Source organism: Theropithecus gelada, chromosome 8 (genome assembly GCF_003255815.1).
Source record: "Theropithecus gelada isolate Dixy chromosome 8, Tgel_1.0, whole genome shotgun sequence".
Taxonomy (NCBI): Eukaryota; Metazoa; Chordata; class Mammalia; order Primates; family Cercopithecidae; genus Theropithecus; species Theropithecus gelada.
The window spans coordinates 96,160,096-96,187,136 of NC_037676.1; the positions used below are offsets into that span (position 1 = coordinate 96,160,096).

The following is a 27,041-nucleotide window of genomic DNA, read 5'->3' on the forward strand; positions in this document are numbered from 1 at the left end:
CTCCTTAGTGTTTTAAAATATGTGACAGATTCTTAGTCTTTCTTGACCGTAATACTTTTGAAGAGTACTGGTCCATTATTTTGGCCCTCAATTTGGTTTGTCTGGTATTTTCCCATGATCAAATTGAGTTCATATAGTTTTGGCAAAGATGCCATCAAAGTGATGCTATAATAATAAATAAAAATAAGTATCTCATGGGGAAGATTCTTTGAAATTATGCAAACATCCTGCTTCTTATTCTTCTTATTCTCCCCCTCTCGTTTTTTGTTTTTTTGTGTTTTTTTGGAGATGGAGTTTTGCTCTTGTTGCACAGACTGGAGTGCAATGGCGTGATCTCAGTGATTCTCTTGTCTCAGCCTTCTGAGTATCTGGGATTACAGGCATGTGTCACCACGCCCAGCTAATTTTTGTATTTTTAGTAGAGATGGGGTTTCTCCACGTTGGTCATTCTGGTCTCAAATTCCCAACCTCAGGTGAGCCACCGCACCCAGCCGGCCCTCTTAATTTTATTTTATTTTATTTTAGATGGAGTCTCACTCTATTGCCCAGGCTGGAGTGCAGTGGTGTGATCTCGGCCCACTGCAACCTTCACCTTGTTGGTTTAAGCAATTCCCCTGCCTCAGCCTCCCTAGTAGCTGGGATTACAGGTGCATGCCACCACACCAGGCTAATTTTTTTGTATTTTTAGTAGTGACGGGGTTTCACCATGTTGGCCAGACTGGTCTTGAACTCCTGACTTTAGGCAATCCACCTACCTCAGCCTCCCAAAATGCTGGGATTACAGGCGTGAGCCACCACGCCCGGCCCTCTAATTTTATTGAATAGCATCCATTGATGATTCTTACCTGCAGAAAGTTTCACTGTGATATTTGCCTGATGGTGATTTTCTGTTTCCCTAATTACTTTTTTATTTATTTGGAACTTTACTATAAGGAGAAACTCTCCCTTTGCTCACATTATTTATTCAATTATTTATTTTTAAATCAGTGTGAACTCGTATTTATTTTATTCTAGTAATTATAATATGTTATTATTTGTTTTCTTGTTCAAATTGTCCCACATTTGGCCATTACAAGTTCCTCCAACTTGACTCCTCTGTCCTTTCAACATGTCCCACCCCACCATTTTTTTGAGCACTTCCTTACTTTCTGTTCACAGTGTTTTTGAACACCAATGAGAGAAATTACATAAATTCTCAATTGTTCTTTTGTTTTTTAGATTGCTTTGGGTGTATTGGGTGGGCTAGCTGTTTTAGCATCTCTTTTGAAGACAGCAGGATGGAAGAGGCGCATTGGGAGTCCCATGATTGACTTACAGGTATAATCTCAGCGGTTTTTAAGTAATATTTTAATCTTTTGACTCTTCTGGATCCTTTTCATAAGACACAGCTAGAGGATAAGTAAAGAAGTTGCACTGAATTTTTCTGGGGTATGTAATTAGGATAAGTATTGCTGGGTCATATGGTGTATGCGTACCTCATTTTCTTCCCACCATATTGTATGCCAGTCTATAGTCCTACCAGCAATGCTCTTCTTATTTCTGCACAAACTTGGCAACACTTGATATTTTTCCAGCCTTTCCAATTTTTGCCAATCTCATGGCATATAGTAGTATGTCACTGTTGATTTCATTTTCATTTCTCTGTACTCTTCATATACATTTTAATCATTCAGGTTTTTCCTTCTGTTAACTGCCTGTTTACATCCCTTGCCTACTTCTCTATTATGTTTCCAGTTTTTCTTGTTTATGTGAAGGATTTTTTTTATTTTCTAAATAGTAACCCCTTTTTGGTTTCTGATGTTGAAATATATGAATAAATAAATATGTGACCCATCTGTCATTTTTATCCATGTGGTCCTTTGTTTAACAGAAACTTTCAGGTTTGTTTTTGTTTTTGTTTTTGTTTGTTTTTTTGAGACAGAGTCTCACTCTGTCACCCAGGCTGGAGTGCAGAGGCACGATCTTGGTTCACTGCAACCTCCACCTCCCGGGTTCAAGTGATTCTCCTGCCTCAGTCTGCTGAGTAGCTGGGATTACAGGCATGCACTACCTTGCCTGGCTAATTTTTGTATTTTTAATAGAGACGGGGTTTCACCATGTTGGTCAGACTGGTCTTGAACTCCTGGCCTCATGATCCACCCACCTCAGCCTCCCAAAGTGCTGGGATTACAGGCATGAGCCACCACGCCTGGCCAGAAACTTTTAGTTTTGATATCATCATATCTGAATATTTTTTCAGTGCTTTTAGGATCTTGTTTAGGAAAACCTTCCCTATATCAAGATCACAAAGATAGTCCACATTTTATTCTATTAACTTTATACTTTCACTTCATATTTAACCTTTTATTTTTATCAAACATTTAAAAAATATTTACCATGTACCAGGCACTTTTTAAAGCTTTATGTATGTAATTTTCTTAATCCTCACAGTAGCTCTTTGAAGTTAGGTTATTATTATTATTCGCATTTTACACATGATGAAATTGAGGCAAAGGTTAAATTTTCTACTCGCTTGATTTTTACAGCAACTCAGTAATAGATATTTCCATTTTGCCGATGAAGAACATGAGAAAGGTTACAGCGTAACTTTAACCAAAGTATCTTTCTGATTCCAAAGCCAGTGAGCTAAGGAATCAGCAGGGGGACTTGATTTACTACTTGGGATAGTCCAGAAAGGCTTCCCAGAGAAGTGAACTTTAAGTGGGATTATCTCTTCATTCTACAGTAGTCACTGAGGCTCTACTGTCTAAGTGTCTGGCACTCTGCCAGGAACTAGAGGATGTGATAGTGAGCAAAGACAGACATAGTCTGTGCTCTCAGAAATCATGAGAGCTTACCAGAGAGAGGAAGAGAAGAATATTTGGTAAAACAATGCCCATTTTATTCCACAAAGTTTTCGAGATGAAAGTATGAAGTGGTTAGTCATTGACTAACTACATGACTAGAACTGGCAGATGAGGCTAAAAAGTTAATTTTGGCCCATATTGTGAAAGACCTTGTGGATCAGGAATTTATATTGCAGTGAGGAGTTGTTCATTTTTAACAAGGGAAGTGACACAATCCAATTCACATTTTAGAAAACTAACTCTGGTGTTAGTGTGGAGGAGAGATTAAAGGGGACTAAGAGAAAATTAGGAAGCAGTTCAATTTTCTTAGATAGTGAAAGATGAGAAGAGTTGAAGAAAGAGGCTACCAGGAATGGCCAGAAAGGTAAGGAACCAAAAGGTAGCAAGGAAGAGGAAGCAGGTGGTCTTTATAGCAAGATCATATGTGGATATGTGAAACGAGGTTTCAGGCTTAAGAAACGTAGTGGATGATGTATAAAAGTGGTAATATTACTAAAAGTGGTTTATACATTGAGTCTTAAACAGCTGTTAATTTGTTTTTTTTAATTGCAGACAGTTATGAAATTCTTGGTGTACTATGCTGGTGATCTGGCCAATGTTTTCTTTATCATCACAGTGGGAACAGGTCTTTACTGGCTTATTTTCTTCAAAGTGAGTGAGTTTCTGAATTTACCCCAACTGCCAATATCAGAATAATTGAAAAATTTTCTTTATAAAGGAACTATTTTTGTTTGGGAGAATTTTTGATCAACAGTATTAAGAAAAGTGCCCAACTCTCCATTCCTTGAGTGTGCTGAGCTTATCGATCACATCGCTATCTTCCTCTTTTATGCTTTCTTTGGTTTTTAAATTGTGCTTAAGAAAAACCTTGTTCAATTGGAAGACTTACGTGGGAGGATCCTGTGAGTCCAGAATCGAGTCCTGCCCGGGCAGCATACTAAGACCCTCCTTTCCCCCCCAAAAAAACACAACACTTTGTGTGATTATATTTAATCAAGTAATTTTTATTATAGGCACAGAAGTCTGTCTCTGTTTTGCTACCAATGCCAGTTCAGGAAGAACGTTTTGTCACTTATGTTGGATGTGCCTTTGCTCTGAAGGTAAGTTTTAAAGGACAGATTACCAAATTTAAAAGGCCTGCTAATGAACTAATAAGTCTTTAAAATTAAAATGCTTTCAAAAATCTTTGGTGTGAAATTCACTTTGGTTTTGAAAGAAAGCATTAATTATTTTATGCAGTAAATTTACTTTTATTTGTAGTAGATGCTCAGTCTGAAAATCTGCCTTAAATATTTTTTTCAAAGAAGCCATAAATTTGTATGGCTTATTTGATAAAATGATATTTCAGTATATAACTTTCCTTAAAGTCTGATGATACATTCACAATGGGACAAAATGTCTTCAGGCATGAATTTTGTCTCCATTAATCAAGGATAAAGTGTTGAGATCTTAAAGCTGTTTTGTCTGTCTCCAGATTCCTTTGCTCCTTTCTTCCTATGACCCCCATCCTCAACTCAGTGTTCTCTATCAATATAGGTGAAGCTCTTTATATGCCTCTTGATAGTCCTTATCCCATTGTACTGTGAATATTAAGTGTCTCCTTTTTCCACAGGCTGGGAGCTTCTCGAAGTGAAGTATCCCATACTTAGATTTTTATCCTTTATTTGATCAATAATGCAGCAACTAGAAAGAATGCCTCAGTTTAAACATATTGCTTCTATAAATGAGAAAGATGTGTTTCAACAACGCATTCTGTAAAAATCAGAAATCTTAATAGCAGAAATAGAAAAAACAGACAGAGCATTCAAAAACTTTAATTAGGAAAAACAAGCTATAGTTGAAAATATCTTTACTTATAAAGAAGTCAACTGATCTACAAAATGAGGTGTGCTTCTAGAATCTTTGGGAGTCAATTATATAAGTCCCTATGTGAGGAGGAAAAATGTCTCTTTTCGTATTCCTATTTTAAAGAAATAAATAAAAAGGGAAGGTAAAGTAAAATGTATATGAAAATTCTGTGAATTTGGTGATTCCAGGTTATCTGATGAGCTTCTAATGATCCCCTAGTGGTATTATAACTTCATGTGAATTCACTTATGAACGTATATGTTCTTGTGATAACAGTATGTTTCTTAAAGAGTCAATATTGGTTTTATAAGCAGGCTTAATGCTGGTACTCTTTCAGGTGTTTTATTATATGTCATTCTCAGGCACTACAATTTTTGCATAAGCTCATATCGCAGATTACAATAGATGTATTCTTTATTGATTGGGAGCGACCTAAAGGAAAGGTTCTTAAAGCTGTTGAAGGTAAGTGAAATATACATTTGTACCAAAATTCTTTTGCTATCCTTGCAGAGCAGAGGAGGTAGAATTCTTTTACTCATTTTATTTTTCTGACCAGGTGAGGGTGGTGTACGAAGTGCCACTGTTCCTGTAAGCATATGGAGAACATATTTTGTAGCAAATGAATGGAATGAAATTCAGACTGTGAGAAAAATTAATTCACTATTTCAAGTACTTACTGTCCTCTTCTTTTTGGAGGTATAAACTGTTTTAATGTGATTATATGCAACTTACATGTACCTTATAAATATTAAACTAATATAATTCCAACTAAGTTTTCATGACAGTGGAAGATTTCTCTAAAGGTTGAAATATTGTTGTGAAGCCATTAAAAAGGAGTGACTTTATGTTATATACTTTACCACAATTTTTTTTTTAAGTTTACCATCTTAAGCATTTTTGAGTGTAGAGTTTAATAGTGTTAAGTCAGCCAGGCGCAGTGGCTCACGCCTCACTTTGGGAGGCCAAGGCAGGCGGATCACCTGAGGTCGGGAGTTTGAGACCACCCTGGCCAACATGGAGAAACCCTGTCTCTACCAAAAAATACAAAATTAGCTGGGCATGGTGGCACATGCCTATAATCCCAACTGCTCGGGAGGCTGAGGCAGGAGAAGCGCTTGAACCCAGGAGGCGGAGGTTGCAGTGAGCCAAGATCGCGCCATTGCATTCCAGCCTGGGCAAAAAGAGCGAAACTCCATCTCAAAAAAAAAAAAATAGTGTTAAGTACATTCGCATTGTCATGCAAAATCATCATCACCATTCATCTCTAGAACTCTTCATCTTGCAAAACTGAAACTCCATACCCCTTAAACAACCCTGTACCCATTCCCTGCTAGACCTAACCCCTGGCAACCACCATTCTATAATACTTCCTGTCTCTGTGTGTTTGACTGCTCTAGGTATAAGGAGTGGCTTTAAAACCAATAGTTTGTATCAGAAGCCCTCGGGGATCTTTTGTAAAATACCTATGCTCGGGCTCACCCTTAGAGACTATGTTTGATTTAGTAGCTTTGAGGTAAACCCAGGTATCTATATTTTGAAAAAGCTCCCTACTCCCTGATCCGTATTCTCCCCTGCATTAGAATCACTATTATAAGTTTGATATTTTTCAACTAATTTTTATTGAAAACTTACTATAGACTATGTTCTGTGCTAAGAGCTGGGGCTAAAATGAACAAGATGCAACATATTTATTATACATTTGCAGTTATTTCATGGATTTAGTTGAAATTATTAAAGTATTCAGTACTAAGTATAAGACTGAACATGGAAACCGTTTATATGGGAATAGGTTTTCTAAGGAATTATCTGCTTAATTAAGATTGAATATAAATCATTAACTCTTAGGTCTGTCTGTCTTCTCTCTTTTTTCTTCTTTCTTTCCATTCTCTTTCCCCTTTCCCTTCCTTTATTTTTGTAAAACTGGTAGAAGACTGTTTGTATCCTTAGAGCTTTTAAATAATATGAGCAATACTTCCAAAATTCACTTGAAGTAGTATTTTGGTTTTTCTTAAATGAACAGATAAAATTTATATATGTTTATAGTTTACAATACAGTGTTTTGATATATGTATTCATTGTGGAATGGCTAAATCAAGCTAGTTTATCTGTTACCTCACATACTTCTTTTCTTTTTGAAGGGGTGTGTGTGTGTGTGTTTAGGAGTTTCCTCAGCTTTAAAAGATATTACATGAAAAAGTTTTATAGTCAAGTAAGTTTGGAAAATATTGGATTCAGTATAATCATGTAGTACCTTTTACTGTAAAACTTCTCAGGACCTTTATTCTACAAGGGTGGGAAGCATGGAGGTGAGTGTAATGGATGGACCAAATGTATTTAAACATAGATTATTTTTTCAAAGAACTTATGCCCTTTAGAAGACATTTTGTAATATACTGTTTTAAAGTATAAAAATGTTTAGTACAGTGCCTGGAACATGTCAAATACTCATGAAATACTAGTTGTTGGTTTCACTCATTGGTAGTTTACTAATGAAAGTTTTATCCTTTGAATTAAATTTGTATTCCTGTCAGTGTGTATGACAATAAGGTTATATTTGACCCTTAGTCATATTGAGAAGAATGCCAAATGAACTAACTAAATATTGTGTAATAAATACTTTGTAGTTAAGATACTGGATAATAATTATTTTTATCTAGATTTTCTACTGTTTATACAAACTTGGATATTTTAGTTTTTCAAGGTGAGTAGGGAGAGGTTTTCTATTTTCAGTCTAGAGTAGTTTTCTTTATCCATGTCTGTTTAAATTATTACTTTTCCTTTTACTCCAGGTTGTGGGATTCAAGAACTTGGCATTAATGGACTCATCTTCTAGTCTTTCTAGAAGTCCATCTAGCTATGTAGCTCCTTATAGCCGCATTTTGAGATATGCAGTGTCTGCTGCTCTTTGGCTAGCCATTGGAATTATACAGGTAATATTACTTCTAAGTAACATTACTTATTTATAACTCTGCTTACTTACTGATTATCATCAAACATTGACCACATCCTTCTTTCTGTAGCAGAAAGAAGGTGACAAGAGCAATAAGCTAATAGTCAGTTCTTTTTTTTTTTTTTTTTTGAAACAGTCTTCGCTCTGTCGCCCAGGCTGGAGTGCAGTGGCATGATCTTGGTTCACTGCAGCCCCTGCCTCCCAGGTTCAAGCAATTCTCCCACCGCAACCTCCTGAGTAGCTGGGACTGTAGGCGCCCACCACTACATCCAGCTAATTTTTTTGTATTTTTAGTAGAGATGGGGTTTCACCATGTTGGCCAGGCTGGTCTTGAACTCCTGACTTCAGGTGACCCTCCTCCCCTCCCAAAGTGCTGGGATTACAGGTGTGAGCCATCGCACCCAGCCAGTAGTCAATTCTTACATTGTGTTAGTCACTGTACTAATTAACTACTGTTGATCCATCACTTCTTGGCCTTTAGGCTAAGATCAAGTGTAATTACTGTTGATCCTTGAACAACATGGGGTTAAACTATTTGAACTCATTGAGAGTAGAAAATACAGTGTTCACAGAATGCAAATTCTGCATCTGTAGAGGGCCAACTTTCTGTATAGATGGGTTCCAGCAGGACTGAATGCGGGACTTGAATATGGGTGGATTTTGGTATACTTGGGGGTTCTGGACTCAATACCAACATACTAAAGGACAATTGTAATTGCTTTATACCTAATAATGCCTCAATCTTTATAATAGCCCTCAGAGATAAGCTCTGTTATTATCCTCATTTTATAAATGAGGAAACTGAGACACAGGAAGGCTAAAAAAATTGCCTGAAGTCATGTGACTAGTAACTGACAGAACTGGAATTTGAACTCAGACAGCCTGATTTCAGAGTTCACATTCTTGTCGATAGTGGGGCTCTGAAGGGCCTTTGAGAGTCTGCAGCTTTATAGTCATAGGACAGACTCCTTGTTTAGTTTATATGTAAATACAGGGACAGATAAACTACCCTAAATATGTTGTTTTCTTTTGAAACATAACTTATTGTTTACATTTATTTATATATCATGAAACCTTACTCAAATTGCTCATACCCCTTGTGGAGTTTTTCTTGAAATATTTATTAAAATGACCAAAAGTAAAAATAAGTATTTTTAGCCTCAGGTCCCATGGATCTAGTAGAGGCTATAAAGAAAAAAAAAAAAAAAAAAAAAAGGAAAGAAAAAAAAGAAAAAGAAAGAAGCAGCAGCAAGCATCTAACTTTCAGGTACTCATAAACAGAAAGAGTCCTTCTGTTTAAAATTTCCTTAACTTTTATAATCAGCACATGAAGATAGGACCTCTAGAGAGACCAATTTTAACTTCCTATAGCTGGCTAATAGCTATCTACCTAGAACAGCCTACTTTTAAGGATCTTTTGAGATTTTTGTTTGTTTGGTTTTTGTTTTTAGAGACAGTCTTCCCCTGTCTCCCCGTCTGGAGAGCAATGATGCAATCATAGTTCACTGCAGCCTCAACCTCCCGGGCTCAAGCAATCCTCCTGCCTCAGTCTCCTGAGTAGCTGGGACTATAGGCACATGCCACCACACCCAGCGAATTTTTTTTTTTTTTTTTTTTTTGAGACAGAGTTTCACTCTTGTTGCCCAGGCTGGAGTGCAATGGCGTGATCTCAGCTCACTGTAACCTTTGCCTCCCAGGTTCAAGCGATTCTCCTGCCTCAGCCTCCCAAGAAGCTGGGATTACAGGGGACTGCCACCATGCCCAGCTAATTTTTGTGTTTTTAGTAGAGACGGGGTTTCACCATGTTGGCCAGGCTGGTCATAAACTCCTGAGCTCAAGCTATCCTCCCATCTTGGTCTCCCAAAGTGCCAGGATTACAGGTCTGAGCCAGATTGAAATATTTTAAAGAGAGCATATTCTTAGAGAATTAGGTCCAGGTGGTGGTATTCAGTAATCTGTGTATTAACTTTTTAAATATATATTTATTTTAAATTGATGAGACTTACTCAAACATGAAACTACAGGGATAGAGTTAGTAAAGGACAGCTGACAACCAGAAAAAGAAAACAAACATATTAGAATTGGAAACAAGATAGAATCAAAAGACTATGGGTTTTGATGTTTACCATCAATGTAATAGTAAGGAAATATTTTGTACAATATACCAATGTATTTTGTGAGTATATCAGATTCCTGTGGATGTAGATAGTCTAAAGCAGTATCATCTGAAACTTTTCATATTTGGTTGAATATAACACAATCAAAAACAAAATAAGAGTGGCTGAAATCAAAGAGAACCTTGTCTTTCCCGTGAAAAAGATGAGCAGAGGTCCAAAGTACAGGGCTGGAGTGGAATGGTGGCTTAGTGCTACTGTCAGGACCCAGAAGCCTGTCCTTTTGCCCAGCCACAAGGGACTTCCATCTCCACAGTCCCTTCATGGTCCATAATGGTCAATGAAGTTACAGGAGGGAATTGAAGTAGGTAAGGTCGCCTTTTCTTTAACAGCCTTTTCAGAAGTGCCTTTCAATATCTTCTTGGCTAGAACTTAATAGCATGGCCACATCTAACTGCACTAGAATCTTTCAGCTGGGCAGCAGTATATCCTGCTCAAGGAAGGGATCTGTTACTAAGGAGAAAGGGTTGTTGGGACAGCACCTAGCAATCTCAGACACCACCATCTAACTTCATTCTTTGCATCTCACTTTGCTGTCAACTGGATAGTAAACCTTTTCTCTCCATGGTAATATTCTAAAATGATCAGTGTTTATATATTTGTCAAGAATCTTTGAGAGTTCCTTTAACAACCTGTTACAGTTTTGTAAATTTGTCTAAACTCTTCTTGATTCTAATGATGTCAGGCTTTATTGTTCACTCCTTCTATTTCCTTAAACCCAGCCTCTTCAGCTTTTAAGTGGTGTCTTTTGATTTTTAAACCTTGAATATTGCTGTTTTTGACATCCTTTAAAGAGGTTTAAAATATGTATATATATGCCGGGCGTGGTGGCTCAAGCCTGTAATCCCAGCACTTTGGGAGGCCGAGACGGGTGGATCACGAGGTCAGGAGATCGAGACCATCCTGGCTAACATGGTGAAACCCCATCTCTACTAAAAAAATACAAAAAACTAGCCGGGGGATGTGGCGGGTGCCTGTAGTCCCAGCTACTCGGGAGGCTGAGGCAGGAGAATGGCGTAAACCCGGGAGGCGGAGCTTGCAGTGAGCTGAGATCCGACCACTGCACTCCAGCCTGGGCGACAGAGCGAGACTCCATCTCAAAAAAAAAAAATAATAATAATAATAAAATAAAATATGTATATAGAGTATGTAGGAAAACATTTTCAGTAGTCAGCTACTGTAGATTCACTTACCTATTCATTCACATATTTAAGTGCATTTTATGTACTGGATGCTGTGCTGAGCTTATGGATATGCTGTTACAGGAACAAATGACAGATTGTGCCAAGTGCTGTGAAGAGATGCAGCAGGGACATGAGATAGAGAGTAAAAAGAAGGGAGGAGAGTGGAGGGTAGGAATGGGGGACAGTGGGGGCAGCTTTAAATAGGGGAGTTGGGAAATTTTACCTTTTTGTGAAACATGTCTAAAAAGATGTACCAGGTAAAATTTTTATTTATAAAATTTCTGTTTCTACTATTAAATCTAAGAAAACACTGGAAACCATTCCATATGAATTTTTAATACTTTATAGTCAGAATACTAGATATATGCTTTTTATGTGCTGTTCTGGCAGAGAAAATTAATTTGAAAAGTAGAGAATTTTCTCATGTCTTGGAATTTAGATGAGCAAAATGACAAAACCAAACATAAATCTGACCATCGATGCATTGATTTGTCCTACATTTTTAAAAGACTTTTTCTTTCTTCCCACGTGTTTGTCATAGCTTGTTTTAATGACACAGAAAGTTTGCAAAGCTCAAAATAGATTCCCTCAATGACTCAACACAATTTCAAAATCCTCCTCCCTTCGACAGAAGACTCAGAAATGATAAGTAGGACTTTATCACATAGGAACTGTTAAAGACCACTGTGCTTTTGGTTGGAACTTTTTTTTTCTTAAGATACTACACTGTGGCTGTAACAGAAAATTAAAATCCTAAAAGCTAATAAACATAAACTTGGCTTAATGTTTTAGATCGTGTTCTTTGCTGTCTTTTATGAGAGATTTATAGAAGATAAAATTCGACAGTTCGTTGATTTATGCTCTATGAGTAATGTAAGTACTTTCTGACTTCATCTTGCAACTGTTACTTTCCCTTTTTAAAGGTCATGAGTTTGTTAAGAGAGGCTTTAAAAGTCATTTGGTATGACTGAATTTTTGGTCCAATTTTCCACTGGTTGTTAATTCCAGAGATAATTATAATGAGCTACAAGTTAATATTTACTGCCTTAGTTTTTTCATCTTTTTTTGTGTGTTTTGTTTGTTTGTTTGTTTTTGGAAACGGTCTTGCTCTGTCACCCAGGCTGGAGTGCAGTGGCACCATCTTGGCTCACTGCAACCTCTGGCTCCCGGGTTCAAGCAATTCTCACACCTCAATCTCCTGAGTAGCTGGGATTACGGGTGTGCACCACTCTGCTGGACTAATTTTTTTTTTTTTTGTTTTTGTATTTTTGGTACAGATGGGGTTTCACCATGTTGGCCAGGCTGGTCTTGAACTCCACCTGCCTCCAGCCTCCCCAAGTACTGGGATTACAGGTGTGAGCCACTGTGCCCAGCCTGTTTTTTTCACCTTTATTTACAGTTTCTTAATTATTAATTTCTTATGCTTCCAAGTAGTTCATTAATTCCAGCACCCCTGAAAATTGTTTGTATATCAACGCTGTTTCTTCCTTTCTTTTTTTTTTTTTTCTTTTTTTTCGAGAAAAGGCTCGCACTGTAACCCAGGCTGGAGTACAGTGGTGCAGTCGTAGCTCACTGCAACCTTGACCTCCTGAGTTCAAGCAATCCTCCCACCTCAGCTTCCCAAGTAGCTGGGACCACAGGTGTGCACCACCAACGACTCAACTTTTTTTTTTTTTTTTTTTTTTTTTTTTGTAGAGAAAGAGTCTCCCTATGTTGCACAGACTTATTTCTCCCTTTCTTGGAAAATATCTTCAATCTCTTTTTCAAACACTTTAAAAGAAAACCTTATTATCCTTGATTACTGTATTATCCTCTTTATATATTTCCCAAGAATACAATCTTCATTATTTTGGGAAAAAGAAAGCAATTTTAAGGAAAACTTAATTTTTTGTTGTTTTGCATAAGAGTTGCTAATTGCTTCTTTTTATTCTCTTTTTATAGATATCAGTGTTTCTATTATCCCACAAATGTTTTGGATATTACATTCATGGTAGATCAGTACATGGGCATGCAGATACTAATATGGAAGAAATGAATATGAACCTTAAAAGAGAAGCGGTATGAAAATGTTTTACATCTTTTTGTTTTTAAGTTGAGAAATGGATTCTTATAAATCTTGGATTTGTTTTTTTTAAAAAAGTCTTTATTGATAACTTTTTTTTTTTTTTTTGAGATGGAGTCTTGCTCTGTCACCCAGGCTGGAGTGCAGTGGCCCAATCTTGGCTCACTGCAGCCTCTGCCTCCTGGATTCAAGTGATCCTCCCGTCTCAGCTTCCTGAGCAGCTGGGACTACAGGCATCTGCCACTACACCCGGCTAATTTTGTATTTTTAGTAGAGACGAGGTTTCACCATGTTGGCGAGGCTGGTCTTGAATCCTGACCTCAGGTGATCCACCCACCTTGGCCTCCTAAAGTGCTTGGATTACAGGCGTAAGTCACCGCACCTGACCTATTGATCACTTTGAAAGTTGCTAGGGGCTGCCGGGCATGGTGGCTCACGCCTGTAATCCCGGCACTTTGGAGGCCAAGGCGAGTGGGTCATGAGGTCAGGAGATCGAGACCATCTTGGCTAACACAGTGAAACCTCGTCTCTACCAAAAATACAAAAAAAATTAGCTGGGCATTGTGCCGACGCCTGTAGTCCCAGCTACTCACGAGGCTGAGGCAGAATGGCCTGAACCCGGGAGGTGGAACTTGCAGTGAGCCGAGATCGCACCACCGCACTCCAGCTTGGGCGACGGAGCGAGACTCTGTCTCAAAAAAAAAAAAAAAATTGCTAGGGACCAGCTCACCCTGAACATCCACAAAGGCAAAGAATCTAATTTTATCTTGTAGTTCCTATATGAACTGTATTTCACAGTAACCAGATAATTCATGAGGGAAAGTTTCTCTTTATAGAAGAAAGTAGAAGGAATTCTAAGTTAGAAAAATTACCATTTTGCAGCGACTAATGGATTGATGAATGTAATCTGCCATCATCAGTGGATGCTAAACAATTAAGTGATTGTTGACAGGGAACTTTATAATGAGGGATCAGGTTGACGTAATTTAGACGCCCTGTAAATAAAAATAAGGATAACTGACATATACACTTCCTGCCATGATGCAGTAGGAAGTATATAACACCAATGAAGTATTTTTGCCTAAAAAACTGAACCTGAATATAATCAACCCTCTAGCCTAATCACCAGTTTACAGGAAATACAAGCGATAAAGGGACAAATTAAATAGCGCCATAGAAAGTAATTAGCCAGGTCTGGGTATAGGCTGCCTCACAGGATAAATTACTTAGTGTCTCCAGACAAATCAATGGCATGAAAAGAGAAGGAAGGATGATGGTGGCAGTGTACGAACTATTACATTACAAGAAAGATTTGAAAAACAAACCAATCTGATACAATATGTGGACTTTATTTGGATCCTGATTCAGACAAACCAACTGTTTAAAAAATCTGGGAGATTTTTAGTGGACTAAATGTTAAGAAATAACTAATTTTGTTAGGTATGAAAATGGCATGGTAGTTATTTATTTTAAAGTTCTTATTAGAAATGCATACAAAGCATTTACAGATGAAATGACATGGTCTGGGTTTTACTTTAAAATACTCTAAGAAAAAGAAAATTTGGGAGGATAGATGAAACAAAATTGATAAAATATTAGTAATTGCTGAAGCTAGGTAGTGAGTGGTTTACTGTTCTCTCTACTATGTACATTTGGAAAACTTCCATAATAAAATTTTTTAGAGAATAGGATGTGCTTAAGCAGAAAAACCAAGAGGATTTAGTGATTAAGGGCCATACCTGTGACTTGTAAGAATTTGATACGTGATAGTGGCATTTCAGAGAAGAATTTATTTAATACATTGAACTGGATCACTTGATTAAACATTAGCAATTACCTTGTGATTAAAAAGTTAAATGTAAAACATGAAGCCATAAGAACCTAGAAAAGAATATTTCAGACTGGAGGATGATATTCTAAGGATAAAGAATAGAAAGCATCAAAAAAATATTAATTGATGTTACTTTATTAATATAGTACATTTACATATCAAGCAATCATAAATAAAAGGTAGTAAATTAGAGTAAAATACTTATAATAAATATGACAAAGATATTGATAACAATATTGAAAGATATGCAAATCACTAAGAAAACAGTAAATTAAAATCTCAATGGAAAAATGACCAATAGATACTAATAAACCTCTAAAAAGATTTTAACTCATAATCAAAGAGCTGAATATAAAAATAATGATTTTCCCCTCTTCAAATTAGCAAAATTTTTTTAGAAAAGCTAATACTTAATAGCATCAAGGACACAGTGAAATGGGCAACCACAAAGCTACTGGTGGCAGGTTGAATTTATGCAGACCTTCTTGAAAGTGTTTGGGCAACGTATATACCAAGAGCTTTTTAATGTTCATGATCTTTAATTCACTGATTTTATGAATGTTAACTCAAGGAAAAATTAACAATATGAACAGCTACTTACATTCAGGATCTTTATCACAGGAGTTATTTATAAGGGAAAAAGTATGTAAAAATTGGAGAATATTAAATAAATTGGCTTACCTTTATGGTGAAATCTTAAGTAGATGGTAAAATCATGTTTTATAGAATATTTAATGACATGAGGAATTGCTCAGGCTATAACGTTAAGTGAAAAAGAAGTCATTGTGATCCCAATTTTATGCTATTTATATGTACATCCCTTAGACGAAAGACTGGAAATGAAATTCCTTAATATATCTATATTTCTGGGTGTTGAGACTAGGTAATTTTTTTCTTTTCTTTTTTGTATTTCTCTTTATTTTGTAAATTTTCTGCAATGGCATGCATGTTTTTAATCAAGAAAAAAAATTTTCAATAAAGAAGTTCACTATATGTATTCTCCCTTTAACTGTATAGAAAGCCAAGTGCCATATTATGTTTTCAGGTTAGATTTAGACAAAGAAGGAAAATATTAACCTCTGGAGTAGGTAGACAGGCTTTATATAGGCCAGAGAACTTGAGTCGAGCCTTGAAGCATCAATCAAATCAAAAATTTTTTACATATTTGTGGTTGTCAGGATCCAAGTTGTATCAGGGAAACCCAAAATGAATATGGATATCTGGTTCATAACATTAACTGTTTGGTCATGTATCACTATGTTTTATTGGAATTAATTAAGGAAGCATCTCAAAAATGTTTAGAAAACAAAAAAGATCATTTGCAATTATAAAACTAGTTAACTCCAAAGCAAGACCTTTCAGCATACATTAAAAGAGCAATAATCTTCATTATAAGGGAAGCTAAGAATATCAATATACAATAAACATATATATAGTCTTTATATCATCTCCTTTGCTCTACTTAAATATATATACTCTACCTAAAAATATATATATGCTCTACTTAAATATATAAATGTATATGTGATAAACATATAAATAGATATATTTAGATATTATAGATAAATATACATGTATTTTTCTTTTTTTTTTAAGTAGAGCAAAGGAGATGATATAAAGACCTGTAAGGGAGTATGAATTAGAATAAAGTAGAAATTAGCAAAATCTGGGAACCTTGGATAATGGTAGAATCTGTTTCTCAAATACAATTTCAGTGAATTTCACTTAGCACCTGAATCTTGTAATACATGATAACAGCTAAAAAACAGTCTGTATTTTCTTTTTGAGGCAGGAAATTTTTTATAATTTTGATCTTAACTTAAATTCTTTAACTTTTCAGGAAAATTTGTGTAGCCAGCGAGGTTTGGTACCCAACACAGATGGTCAGACTTTTGAGATTGCAATTTCTAACCAGATGAGACAACATTATGACAGAATTCATGAGACACTAATAAGGGTTTGTATAAAGTACAGTTCAGATATATTCTGTCAATATTTAATGTTTTTTAGATACCAAGAACATAAGACTTTGTATTTATTCATTTCTCTTTTTTACGTTAGAAAAATGGTCCTGCTAGACTATTGAGTTCATCAGAAAATACTTTTGAGCAGAGTATAAAGGCATATCATATGATGAATAAATTTCTTGGCTCCTTCATTGACCATGTATGTATGTCAACATTTATATTTAAGCTGGGATCAAATGCAGTTTTTAAAAGGTTAAGTGGGAATGTCAATTATTTCTTCAAGTCAACCAAGTCAGTAAACTTAGAACCCCCCCGCTTAGGACCTTCCCTTTTTTTGTCTGTCACATTCAATACTTAGGAATAATATATTTTTAAAAGACATTTCTAGCCATTAACAAACTATGGCTTAGGGATAGAGTTAGGTTATGCAAAAGTAAAATGAAATTTTCTTTGTCTGTTAACATAATGATGATTCCCTTATACTATATCTGCACTGGAATTTTGTTAGCCAGTTCCCAAAATATTACTGTATTATTCATTATTGAAATCCTTGTGTTATGCTATGATTGTACTTCTGAAAAGCATTTTATAAATTGATTTTCAGTATATCTAGCCCTAAATACTACTAAGGGCATTTAAAATTTAAAACATTCCTATAGAGAAGTTTGTTACAGGTTTCAGTGTAGTAAATTCAGTCTTTTTGAAGAACAGATTTTCTTTGTGTACTGTTCATTTTTCATTTTCTCTCCTGCTGATTTTACATTAATTGCAAAGCATTTATTTCACTGCTGTTTTTGAAATGATGCTGTCTCTTTTTTTATTAGGTTCATAAGGAAATGGATTACTTTATAAAAGATAAGTTGCTTCTTGAAAGAATTCTTGGAATGGAATTCATGGAACCAATGGAAAAAAGCATCTTTTACAATGGTATCTTTTAAATCCCTTTGTAGAACTTGATAACTGTTTTCAAAGTTTGAGAAAAAAGTGCTTGTAGATATTTTTCGTTTTTTCTTTTTTTTTTTTGAGATGGAGTCTCGCTGTATCACCCAGGCTGGAGTACAGTGGTACAATCTCAGCTCACTGCAAGCTCCATCTCCCGGGTTCACGCCGTTCTCCTGCCTCAGCCTCCTGAGTAGCTGGGACTACAGGCACCCACCACCACGCCCGGTTAATTTTTTTCACTAGAGACGGGGTTTCACCATGTTAACCAGGATGGTCTTGATGTCTTGACCTCGTGATCCACCCACCTTGGCCTCTCAAAGTGCTGGGATTACAGGCATGAGCGACCGAGCCCAGCTGATATTTTTCTTTTGATTTAATAATTTTATGGATAGGCGCATTGGTTCATACCTGTAATCCCAGCACTTTGGGAGGCTGAGGCAGGTGGATCACCTGAGGTTAGGGGTTCCAGACCAACCTGCCAACATGGTGAAACCCGTCTTTTCTAAAAATACAAAATTTAGCCAGGCATGGTGGCAGGCACATATAGTCCCAGCTACTTGGGAGGCTGAGGCAGGAGAATGACTTGAACCTGGGAGGTGGAGGTTGCAGTGAGCTGGGTTCACTCCATTGCACTCCAACCTGGGTAACAAGAGTGAAACTCTGTTTCAAATAATAATAACAACTTTACATAAAAACAAAGGAAATACAATGAACTCAGTTAACCTCATGAATTATAATTCTTTTCTGTGTTCTATTTTATTATGTCATATAGCAGGAAACAAACACATAAAAGATTCTATAAGAAAGTAGAAAAGGTGAATTTCAGAATCAACAGTCCACATGGAGAAGATAGTAAAACAAATAAAATTCAGATTTTATTGGAACGTTCGTTTAATGCCAAACATATGAAACACTTAAAGAAGAATAACATTTGTGATTAATCTTTAATACTTAATTTTTTATCTTATCCAAGTTTGTAAAAATTGCTAATATTTGTGACAGGAATAGTGATTAAACCTGGTTTCATATTAAAAAGATAGTATACATGTCATTTGTAGTATGACTGATGACGTATTGTATGAGTAAGAATGGAAGTGGTATAACCAATGCCCTGACCTAGATATCCTTTACCCATATGTTATTGCATGCCAGATATTGTGTCAGTCTGAGATACACAGACGAATGATCCCTACCTTGGGTATCTTGTTTAACAGACTATAGAAGACAAACATGTGAATAAAGAGGGTGGTACTGGCATAGAAGTCTGTACAGGCACAGGTTGTGCCGGGGACAGAAGGGAGCATAGAAAATCTAACCAGATATGAGGTAAAGCCAGAAGGGGCAACATGGAGAAGTTTGAACTGAGTTTTAAAAACTCAGTAGCTGTTCGTCAACCGAGAGGATTAAGGTAAGAGAGGGAGGCAAAGACATTCATGCAGACAGGGAAAAGGGGATTCAAAAACAGTGCACAAAGTGCATTATGCACTTTCAAACTTTATAAAGTCTGATATGAAGTGGGACACAGTGGAAGAGAGTACTTGAAAGATAAAGAAGGCAGAGACCAAATTACAAAGGCCTTGCCTGATACACTAAGGAGTTTCACTCTATCCTGTAAACCTGTTGTTTCTAAAATTTTTTTTTAAATTTTTTGCCCCACAAGATGTATATAAGTTGATCCATGGAGGCGTGAGAAGAAAATATTAAAATGTCTATTTGTATAAATTTGCAATTTAATCACCATTAATCTATTTTTAAATTTATATGGAGTAGTAATTAATAAAATATTTCTATTATATCTATTATGGGTTGCATGCTCAACATCTTATTCTGATAGGGATGCATGATCAAAATGATTTAGAAACCACTGCTAATGGGGCCGGGTGCGGTGGCTCATGCCTGTAATCCCAGCACTTTGGGAGGCCGAGGCAGGCGGATCACCTGAGGTCAGGAGTTCAAGACCAGCCTGGCCAACATGGTGAAACCCTGTCTCTACTAAAAATACAAAATTAGCCAGGAGTGGCGGTGCATACCTGTAATCCCAGCTACTTGGGAGGCTGAGGCAGGAGAATTGCTTGAACCCAGGAGGCGGAGGTTGTGGTGAGCTGAGATCGCGCCATTGCACTCCAGCCTGGGCAACAAGAGCAAAACTCTGTCTGTAAAAAAAAAAAAAAGAAAAGAAAAGAAAAAGAAACCACTGCTAATGAACATGGATATATCACTGAAGGGTGCTAAGCAGATCTGATTTGTAAATTGGAGAATTACTCTGTTAGTAGGTTACAAGTTGAGTTTAAATAGATGCAAAATTGTAATAGCATAGTTTAGACATTAGGATTATAGCTTTCCTCCAGGGCATAGTGGCTCACACCTGTAATACCAGCCCTTTGGGAGACCAAGGCAGGCGGTCACTTGAGCAGTTCAAGGCTGCAGTGAGTTATGATCATGCCGTAGCACTATAGCCTGGGTGGCAGAGCAAGACCCTGTCTCTGTAAAACAAAAACAGACAAACAAAAATATTGTAGCTTTCAAAGTCTTCTGGTCTTGGATTCAAAACCTGACTCTACCATTTACTGGCTTTGTGAACTTTGAGAAACTTGCTTAGCCTTTCTGAACTTTAATGCCTTCTTTGTAAAATTGGTTACAATCCTCTAAAAGTTTTTTGGAGTTATTATGTGTTAATATAAAGAACCCAGTGAAGTATCTGTTATGGACAGGCACTCAGAAAAGGAAATGTTATTATTATTATTATTATTATTTTTTTTTGAGATGGAGTTTCACTCTTGTTGCCCAGGCTGGAGCGCAGTGGTGTGATCTTGGCACACTGCAACCTCCGCCTCCCAGGTTCAAGTGATTCTCCTGCCTCAGCCTCCCAAGTAGCTGGGATTACAGGCGTGTGCCACCACACCTGGCTAATTTTTGTATTTTTAGTAGAGGCGGGTTTTCACCATGTTGGCCAGGCTGGTCTTGAACTCGTGACCTCAGGTGATCTGCCCGCCTCGGCCTCCCAAAGTGCTGGGATTACAGGCGTGAGCCACCACGCCTGGCCCTATTATTTTTAATAATACAATAGTCACCTTCTTTCTTCCTGCTTTTTTTCTTCCTTTCTCCTTCAGTCTTCCTTCCTCTTACTCCTATCTTCCTCCTCTTTCTAACTGTGTTCTTCCATCTCTCTATCTTCTTCTTCTTTTTTTTTTTTTTGGAGATGGAGTTTCGCTCTGTTGTCCAGGCTGGAGTGCAGTGGCGCAATCTTGGCTCACTGCAACCTCTGCCTCCCAGGTTCAAGCAATTCTCCTGCCTCAGCTACTCAAGTAGCTGGAATTACAGGTGCCTGCCACCACACCTGGCTAATTTTTGTGTTTTTGGTAAAGATGGAGTTTCACCATATTGGCCAGGCTGGCCTCGAACTCCTGACCTCAAGTGACCTGCCCACCTCAGCCTCCCAAAGTGGGATTACAGGTGTGAGCCACCGCTCCTGGCCTCACTATCTTCGTCCTCATCAAGAGGTGATGAGACTATGAGCTAAGGCAGTAGCAGTGGGGCTAGAGAAGAAAGGATTGCCAGAAATGTTAAGGGAAAAGACTAGTCAAAAATTATCCAGACTTCTCGCTGTGTGACTAAGTGGGTGGTGGTGCCTTTCAATAACAGAGGCAATACAGAAGGAGGACCAGGTTTTGAGGGAAAGAGGATGAATTTAGTTTTCAGTATGTTGCATCTTGAGGTACTTTAGGACATCTAGGAAGAAGTATCCAGTAGGCATTAAATATAAGGGACCAGGTCATAGGAGAAAGTAGAAGCACACAATAAATTGAGGAGTTGCTATCATATGAAGTCATTGCTGGAGCAGTGTTAGTAGAAAATCACCAAGAGACAGTATGTAAAACAGGTTTATTTTTAAGATTATATATGCAAGTATAATGTGCATATTTTGTAAGGATATAACTTATAGGTCAGTGAATTTTCACAAACTGAATATACCCCTGTAACTAGTACCCTTTCAAGAGAGAACATTACCAGCACTCCAGATGCCCCCTTGTATAAAGCAGATGTTCCTAACTGGGTATCCCTGGGCTGCTTCAGTGGTTTTCTGGATTTCCCTGAAATTGTTGGCAAGACTTGTATATGTATAGTTTTTTTTGTTTTTTTTGTTTTTTTTTTTTCCTGGTGGAAGAGTCTTTAGCTTTCATCAGGCTTTTGTAGTTTTTTGTTTGTTTGTTTGTTTAGAGACAGGTTTTTGCTCTGTTGCCCAGGCTAGAGTGCAGTGGTGCAATCATATTAATAGCTCTCTATAACCTCAGACTCCTGGGTTCATGCACTCCTCCCATCTCAGTCTCCCAAATAGCTAAGACTACAGGTGTGCACCACCAGATCCTTTTTCTTTTTTTTTGGTAGAGATGGAGTCTCACTATGTTGCCTAGGCTGGTCTTGAACTCCTGGCCTCAAGCAGTCGTCCTGCCTCAGCCTCCCAGAGTGCTGGAATTACAGGCATGAGACACTGTGCCCGGCCTCATCATAATCTTTTTAAAAGGGTGTTCACATCCCAATAAGGATGAAACCCGCTGGTGGAGTGAGAAGAGAACTTAGAGCAAAACCTTAAGGGGACTATTTGAAATAAATTATTGAACTCTTGAACACTGTGTACTATTCTGTGCCTTGCTGGGTTTTTTCTCTAATATACTCTATCTTAGGGAATGTTTGTAAGATTAATTTAGCTTTTAGTTACATAAAGAAATAGAGAAAGGCTATTTATTAACTGGTCTTTGAAACTTACACTACTAGCAGTTACCAACCATTGGTCCTAATGTTAAAACTGCTTTATAGGAGGTGTTATGAGTTTTTTAACTAACCTCTTTTAGATGAGCAAATCTTAAAATTTTTGTTTATTTTTAATTTAATTATTTTGTTTATTTTTGTGTAAGCCATGAATTATTGTATATAGTATGTTTCTAATGTGCTATTTTTAAATATCCAGATTTTGTCACCAGAAATTTATCACAGACTTGTTCCTTTTTTAAATTTCTAATTTATATTTTCTAAACTTTTTTAATAGATGAAGGTTATTCTTTCAGCAGTGTCCTGTATTATGGAAATGAAGCTACCCTTCTTATTTTTGATCTGCTGTTCTTCTGTGTTGTGGATTTGGCTTGCCAAAATTTTATTTTAGCATCCTTCCTTACATATCTACAACAAGAGGTAAATTTTAAAAATTTTTCTACATTTCCCTTCATTTTCTTGAGAGAAATATGTTAGAAGTAGATATTTTCATAGCAGAGAGTAACAATGTCTACTTTTACTACAATTTTGTAAAGGTTTAGAATATGACTAACCCCACCAAAAGGAGGAATAACATTTCAACCAACTGTACTCTGTCCTTTAGGGTCAATGAAATACTGAGGTCTAGTGGAGGGCATCAGTTGCTTGATTATACATGGAAGAGGAATCCTATAGGAAGACATTTAACTACTAGTCTCCTAGATGCTACAAGTGAGCAGTAATTAGAGTCCCATCCACCCTCTCCACCAGATGTTAAGTAACAAAAAAACAGGCACTGGAGAGCTAGCTCAGGGCTCAGCACCAAAGGGAAGCCCCCTTTAGCCTGCAGCTTTGACACCTCGTCTACCAGTGTAGATGAAAAGCAACTTTGTGTATGAGTGTGGACCCTGAAATAGAGATTTCAAGAAATGGCAAATCTGTTCTTGAAATGGTGTTATTATCAGCTAAATATTCTCCACTATGTCAAAGAAGTATATATGAGTAAGATGCAATTTATTAGTCCTTGACAGTGATCTAGAATTGTGCAGAAATTATCTCCCTAGCGAGTAGATTCTTTTGATGTTTCCTTAGTTTTAGACTTAGAAGAAAGTTGCCTTTCTAAATATTTTTAAATGTATCCCTGTGAACATGAGAGAATTTGTGTTATTAATTCATAAGAATTTACTCTAAATGGGAACATACATTGCTTTGAAACTATGAACAAAATTATCATCTTGAAATAATTTTGTGTATCACCATGGGATTCAGATGCCTGATACATGAAAATAGTTGAGAGAATTAGCTAATTTAATCTAGATGTTTTAACTGATGTGCATATTTAATTTTGTTTATATTTCTTTTCATTCTGAATTATTTTAATTTTCCAGATTTTTAGATATATCCGTAATACAGTAGGACAAAAGAATTTGGTGTCCAAAACATTGGTGGATCAAAGATTTTTGATTTAACTTCCTGAATAAATAAAGACTCAGTATAATCATGGCCAAAAAAATGTCATGATATCAGGTTAGTTTGCCATATTTTAAAAACTTTTAATGCAAACTATTCTGTTTTTGTTTTTTATTTGCAGAAAGATTTATTTTTATAATTTGGAATATATAATGTGATAAAACAGAAAATATTGTTTTCCCATTGTGTGTGGTATTTAATGCAGTAAATAATAAATTAACACTGACAGTGAGGCCAAAAAAAAAATCTAAATGTTGCTTTCAGCATAATACTTTTTAATGATAATTAAAACAGTCCCCATCAATTTTCTCTGTGGATTATTTTATAAACTGACAGCTGCCTGAATTTTCTCACATTGACAAAGTAATTCAATTCCAAGTTTAAGACTAGTTTTCAGTTTGATATTTTCATGTTTTGTGTGCTTGTGGTTAAATAAATGTTGAAAGATATTTTCAAGTTTACTTAGAAATTTTAAATTGTATTATTGCTGATTCAATTTGCCTTATTCTAATTGCTTACCTTAGTTGGCAGTGGATTAATTCACTGTTGGATTGATATGCATCTCATGAAATGATATCTTTTCATTCCTTTGTATACCTGTATTAGGTCAGTATGCTCTTTCCATGCAATATATTTGCATTTCTAATATAGTTTACATTTATTAAGTTATCATATGTGACATTTTTCCCAATATCATTTTTTATATATTTTAATTACTTAATATTTTAAGAGTTATCTTCCAAAGTTTTGCTTTTCAATTATGTTTAAAGATTGTAAATAGCAAACAGTAAGGCTGGGTGCTGTGGCTCATGCCTGTAATCCCAACACTGTGGAAGGCCAAGGCGGGTGGATCACTTCAAGTCAGGAGTTCAAGACCAGCCTGGCCAACATGGCAAAACCCCATATCTACAAAAAAATACAAAAATTAGTTGGATGTGGTGGCCTGTAATCCCAGCTACTTGGGAGGCTGAGGAACAAGAATTGCTTGAAACCAGGAGGTGGAGGCTGCAGTGAGCCAGATAGCACCACTGCACTACAGCCTGGACGACAGAACAAGACCCTGTCTCAGAAAAAAACAAAAACAAAAAACTGTAAATGTATCATGTTTCTCACTGCTTTCTGTGTTAATGCTGTGTAAATACTTAAAATGGAATACTGTATAAATATTGTTTATATTTTCTCAGTTGAAAATATATACTAAAACATTTGGTGTTTCTGTTTTCTATTTCATTAATGTATATCTCACGGAATAGCATTTAGGAATATAGCATTATTGGGGCAGAGGTCCCAGCCATTGCCAAAGTTGAATCTTTTACATTTCCCTGAATCTTGAGGATGACTGAAAAGGAAGTCTTTGAAAGTGCAATTTCTGAAGGATCACAGTACAGGAATGCCTTTATAAAAGCTGCAGAGATAAATACATGTACTGGCATGGATTTTTAAAACCACTCAGTCAGAAACGTATGAAAGAAATTCAACCATCATTCAACATAGAAGAAGTTAATTTTAGTGCAAATGTTTTTAAGTATTAAATTTCACAATAAAGGATCAATTGGCTTACTTGCTGATAAATTAAAACAGAGAAAACATTTAAAATCATTCTAAATTAATTTTGTATGATATTTTTATTTTGGTTAGATGCATAAAAATGTGTTCAGATTTTCATACACTGTCGACTCCTTTGTTCACATTGTCACAATTTACATTTCCTGATCATGTGCATAATTATTCACTAGATTCATTACCCTTTGTCTATTTCTGTAGTACCTAATCACTGTACTTTGAATCTTATATCCCTGATTTTACTGATTTTCTAGAAACATTTGATGTCTCTTCATCATTTCATAATGAAACAAAACCTAGAGAGGTTCTTTATAAGCTGTTGTGTACTTTGTGTGCTCCTTAGAAATGTACAGGGCCCTAAAATACTTCTGTAGACCAGTGTCTCTGTTATGGGAGATTTGTAAATGCTTGCTTCTCTGGCATTGCTATCCTAACTGCCTTTTCAGAAGGCTTTGCTGATTACCTACATTGAGGAACATTCAAAATGATCATTAACTCAGCGCTTGCAAGCGTGAAGCATGTATCTTTTTTGTAAATAGTGACAAATAAAAGCTGAGGGGAAACAAATATATGTCAAGGAGCAGTGAGCAGTGCGGCTTAATGGAAAATCCTCCAAATTTAGCAACAGAACTTGGATTCAAATTAGAATTTTGCCTGTCACTTACAAACTTTGGTATCTTGAACAAAGTAATTTGCCATCATTGAGCTTCATTCTACATCTCTACAATGAAAATAATATTTTTTGCTTACCACTTATTGTAAGGCTTAGTTTCATGTGTGTGTGTGTGAGAGAGAGAGAGAGAGATGGGGTCTCCCTCTTGTCACCCAGGTTGGAATGCAGTGGCACGATTTTAGCCCACTGTAACCTCCACCTCCTAGGCTCAAGCAGTCCTCCACCTCAGCCTCCCAAGTAGCTGGAACAACAGGTGTGCGCCACCACACCCAGCTAATTATTTGTGGATTTTTTGTAGAGACAAGGGTTCACCATGCTGCTCAGGCTGGTCTTGAACTCCTGATCAAGAGATTCACCCACCTCGGCCTCCAAAAGTGCTGGGATTACAGGTGTGAGCCACTACACCTGGCCAGGATTAGTTTCTTAAAATGTGATTTTAACGTTGAGTAAATACGAATGCTGGAATTTTTATTTTTAGTTTAAAATATCTGCCCCAAAGTATATTTTTATATTGCTAATAAATTAATAATATGATATTAAAACTCAGATTACTGATCTCAATAACTGACCAATGAAAATTCTGAGCCCACCTTCTTCCTCAGCCACCCCCAGCTCCACCAGGAAGAGGCCCAGATAGAAGTCAGCGATACACGTAAAACATAAAAGGAGAAAACACCCCTGTGGGAGACACAGTTCATGACAGAGGGTGGAGAGAACAGGAAGAGTGTAGTATTGTCTCTGGGAGGGAGAGTTTTTTTCATTTGCTCATTCATTCCAACAATGTT

At 36.6% G+C, this 27,041-nt stretch overlaps 1 protein-coding gene across 4 annotated transcripts in view; it reads left to right on the forward strand.

Annotated features, from left to right (window-relative positions):
* Positions 1 to 26,798, forward strand: part of TMEM67 (transmembrane protein 67) — a 67,194-nt gene extending 40,396 nt beyond the window's left edge. For 3 of the 4 annotated variants that reach the window (XM_025395181.1, XM_025395183.1, XM_025395182.1), the window contains 13 exons: positions 1,219 to 1,317; positions 3,399 to 3,497; positions 3,860 to 3,946; positions 5,057 to 5,156; positions 5,251 to 5,390; positions 7,484 to 7,624; positions 11,795 to 11,875; positions 12,944 to 13,060; positions 16,736 to 16,852; positions 16,957 to 17,061; positions 17,687 to 17,789; positions 22,849 to 22,991; positions 23,939 to 25,685. In XM_025395181.1, coding sequence (XP_025250966.1) covers positions 1,219 to 1,317; positions 3,399 to 3,497; positions 3,860 to 3,946; positions 5,057 to 5,156; positions 5,251 to 5,390; positions 7,484 to 7,624; positions 11,795 to 11,875; positions 12,944 to 13,060; positions 16,736 to 16,852; positions 16,957 to 17,061; positions 17,687 to 17,789; positions 22,849 to 22,991; positions 23,939 to 24,019 — 1,413 coding nt within the window. In that variant the 3' untranslated portion in view covers positions 24,020 to 25,685. Of the gene's footprint in view, positions 1 to 1,218; positions 1,318 to 3,398; positions 3,498 to 3,859; positions 3,947 to 5,056; positions 5,157 to 5,250; positions 5,391 to 7,483; positions 7,625 to 11,794; positions 11,876 to 12,943; positions 13,061 to 16,735; positions 16,853 to 16,956; positions 17,062 to 17,686; positions 17,790 to 22,848; positions 22,992 to 23,938; positions 25,686 to 26,554 lie in introns of those variants that run through there. The other variant, XR_003120914.1, reaches the window with a different exon arrangement.
* The last annotated feature ends 243 nt before the right edge of the window (positions 26,799 to 27,041 follow it).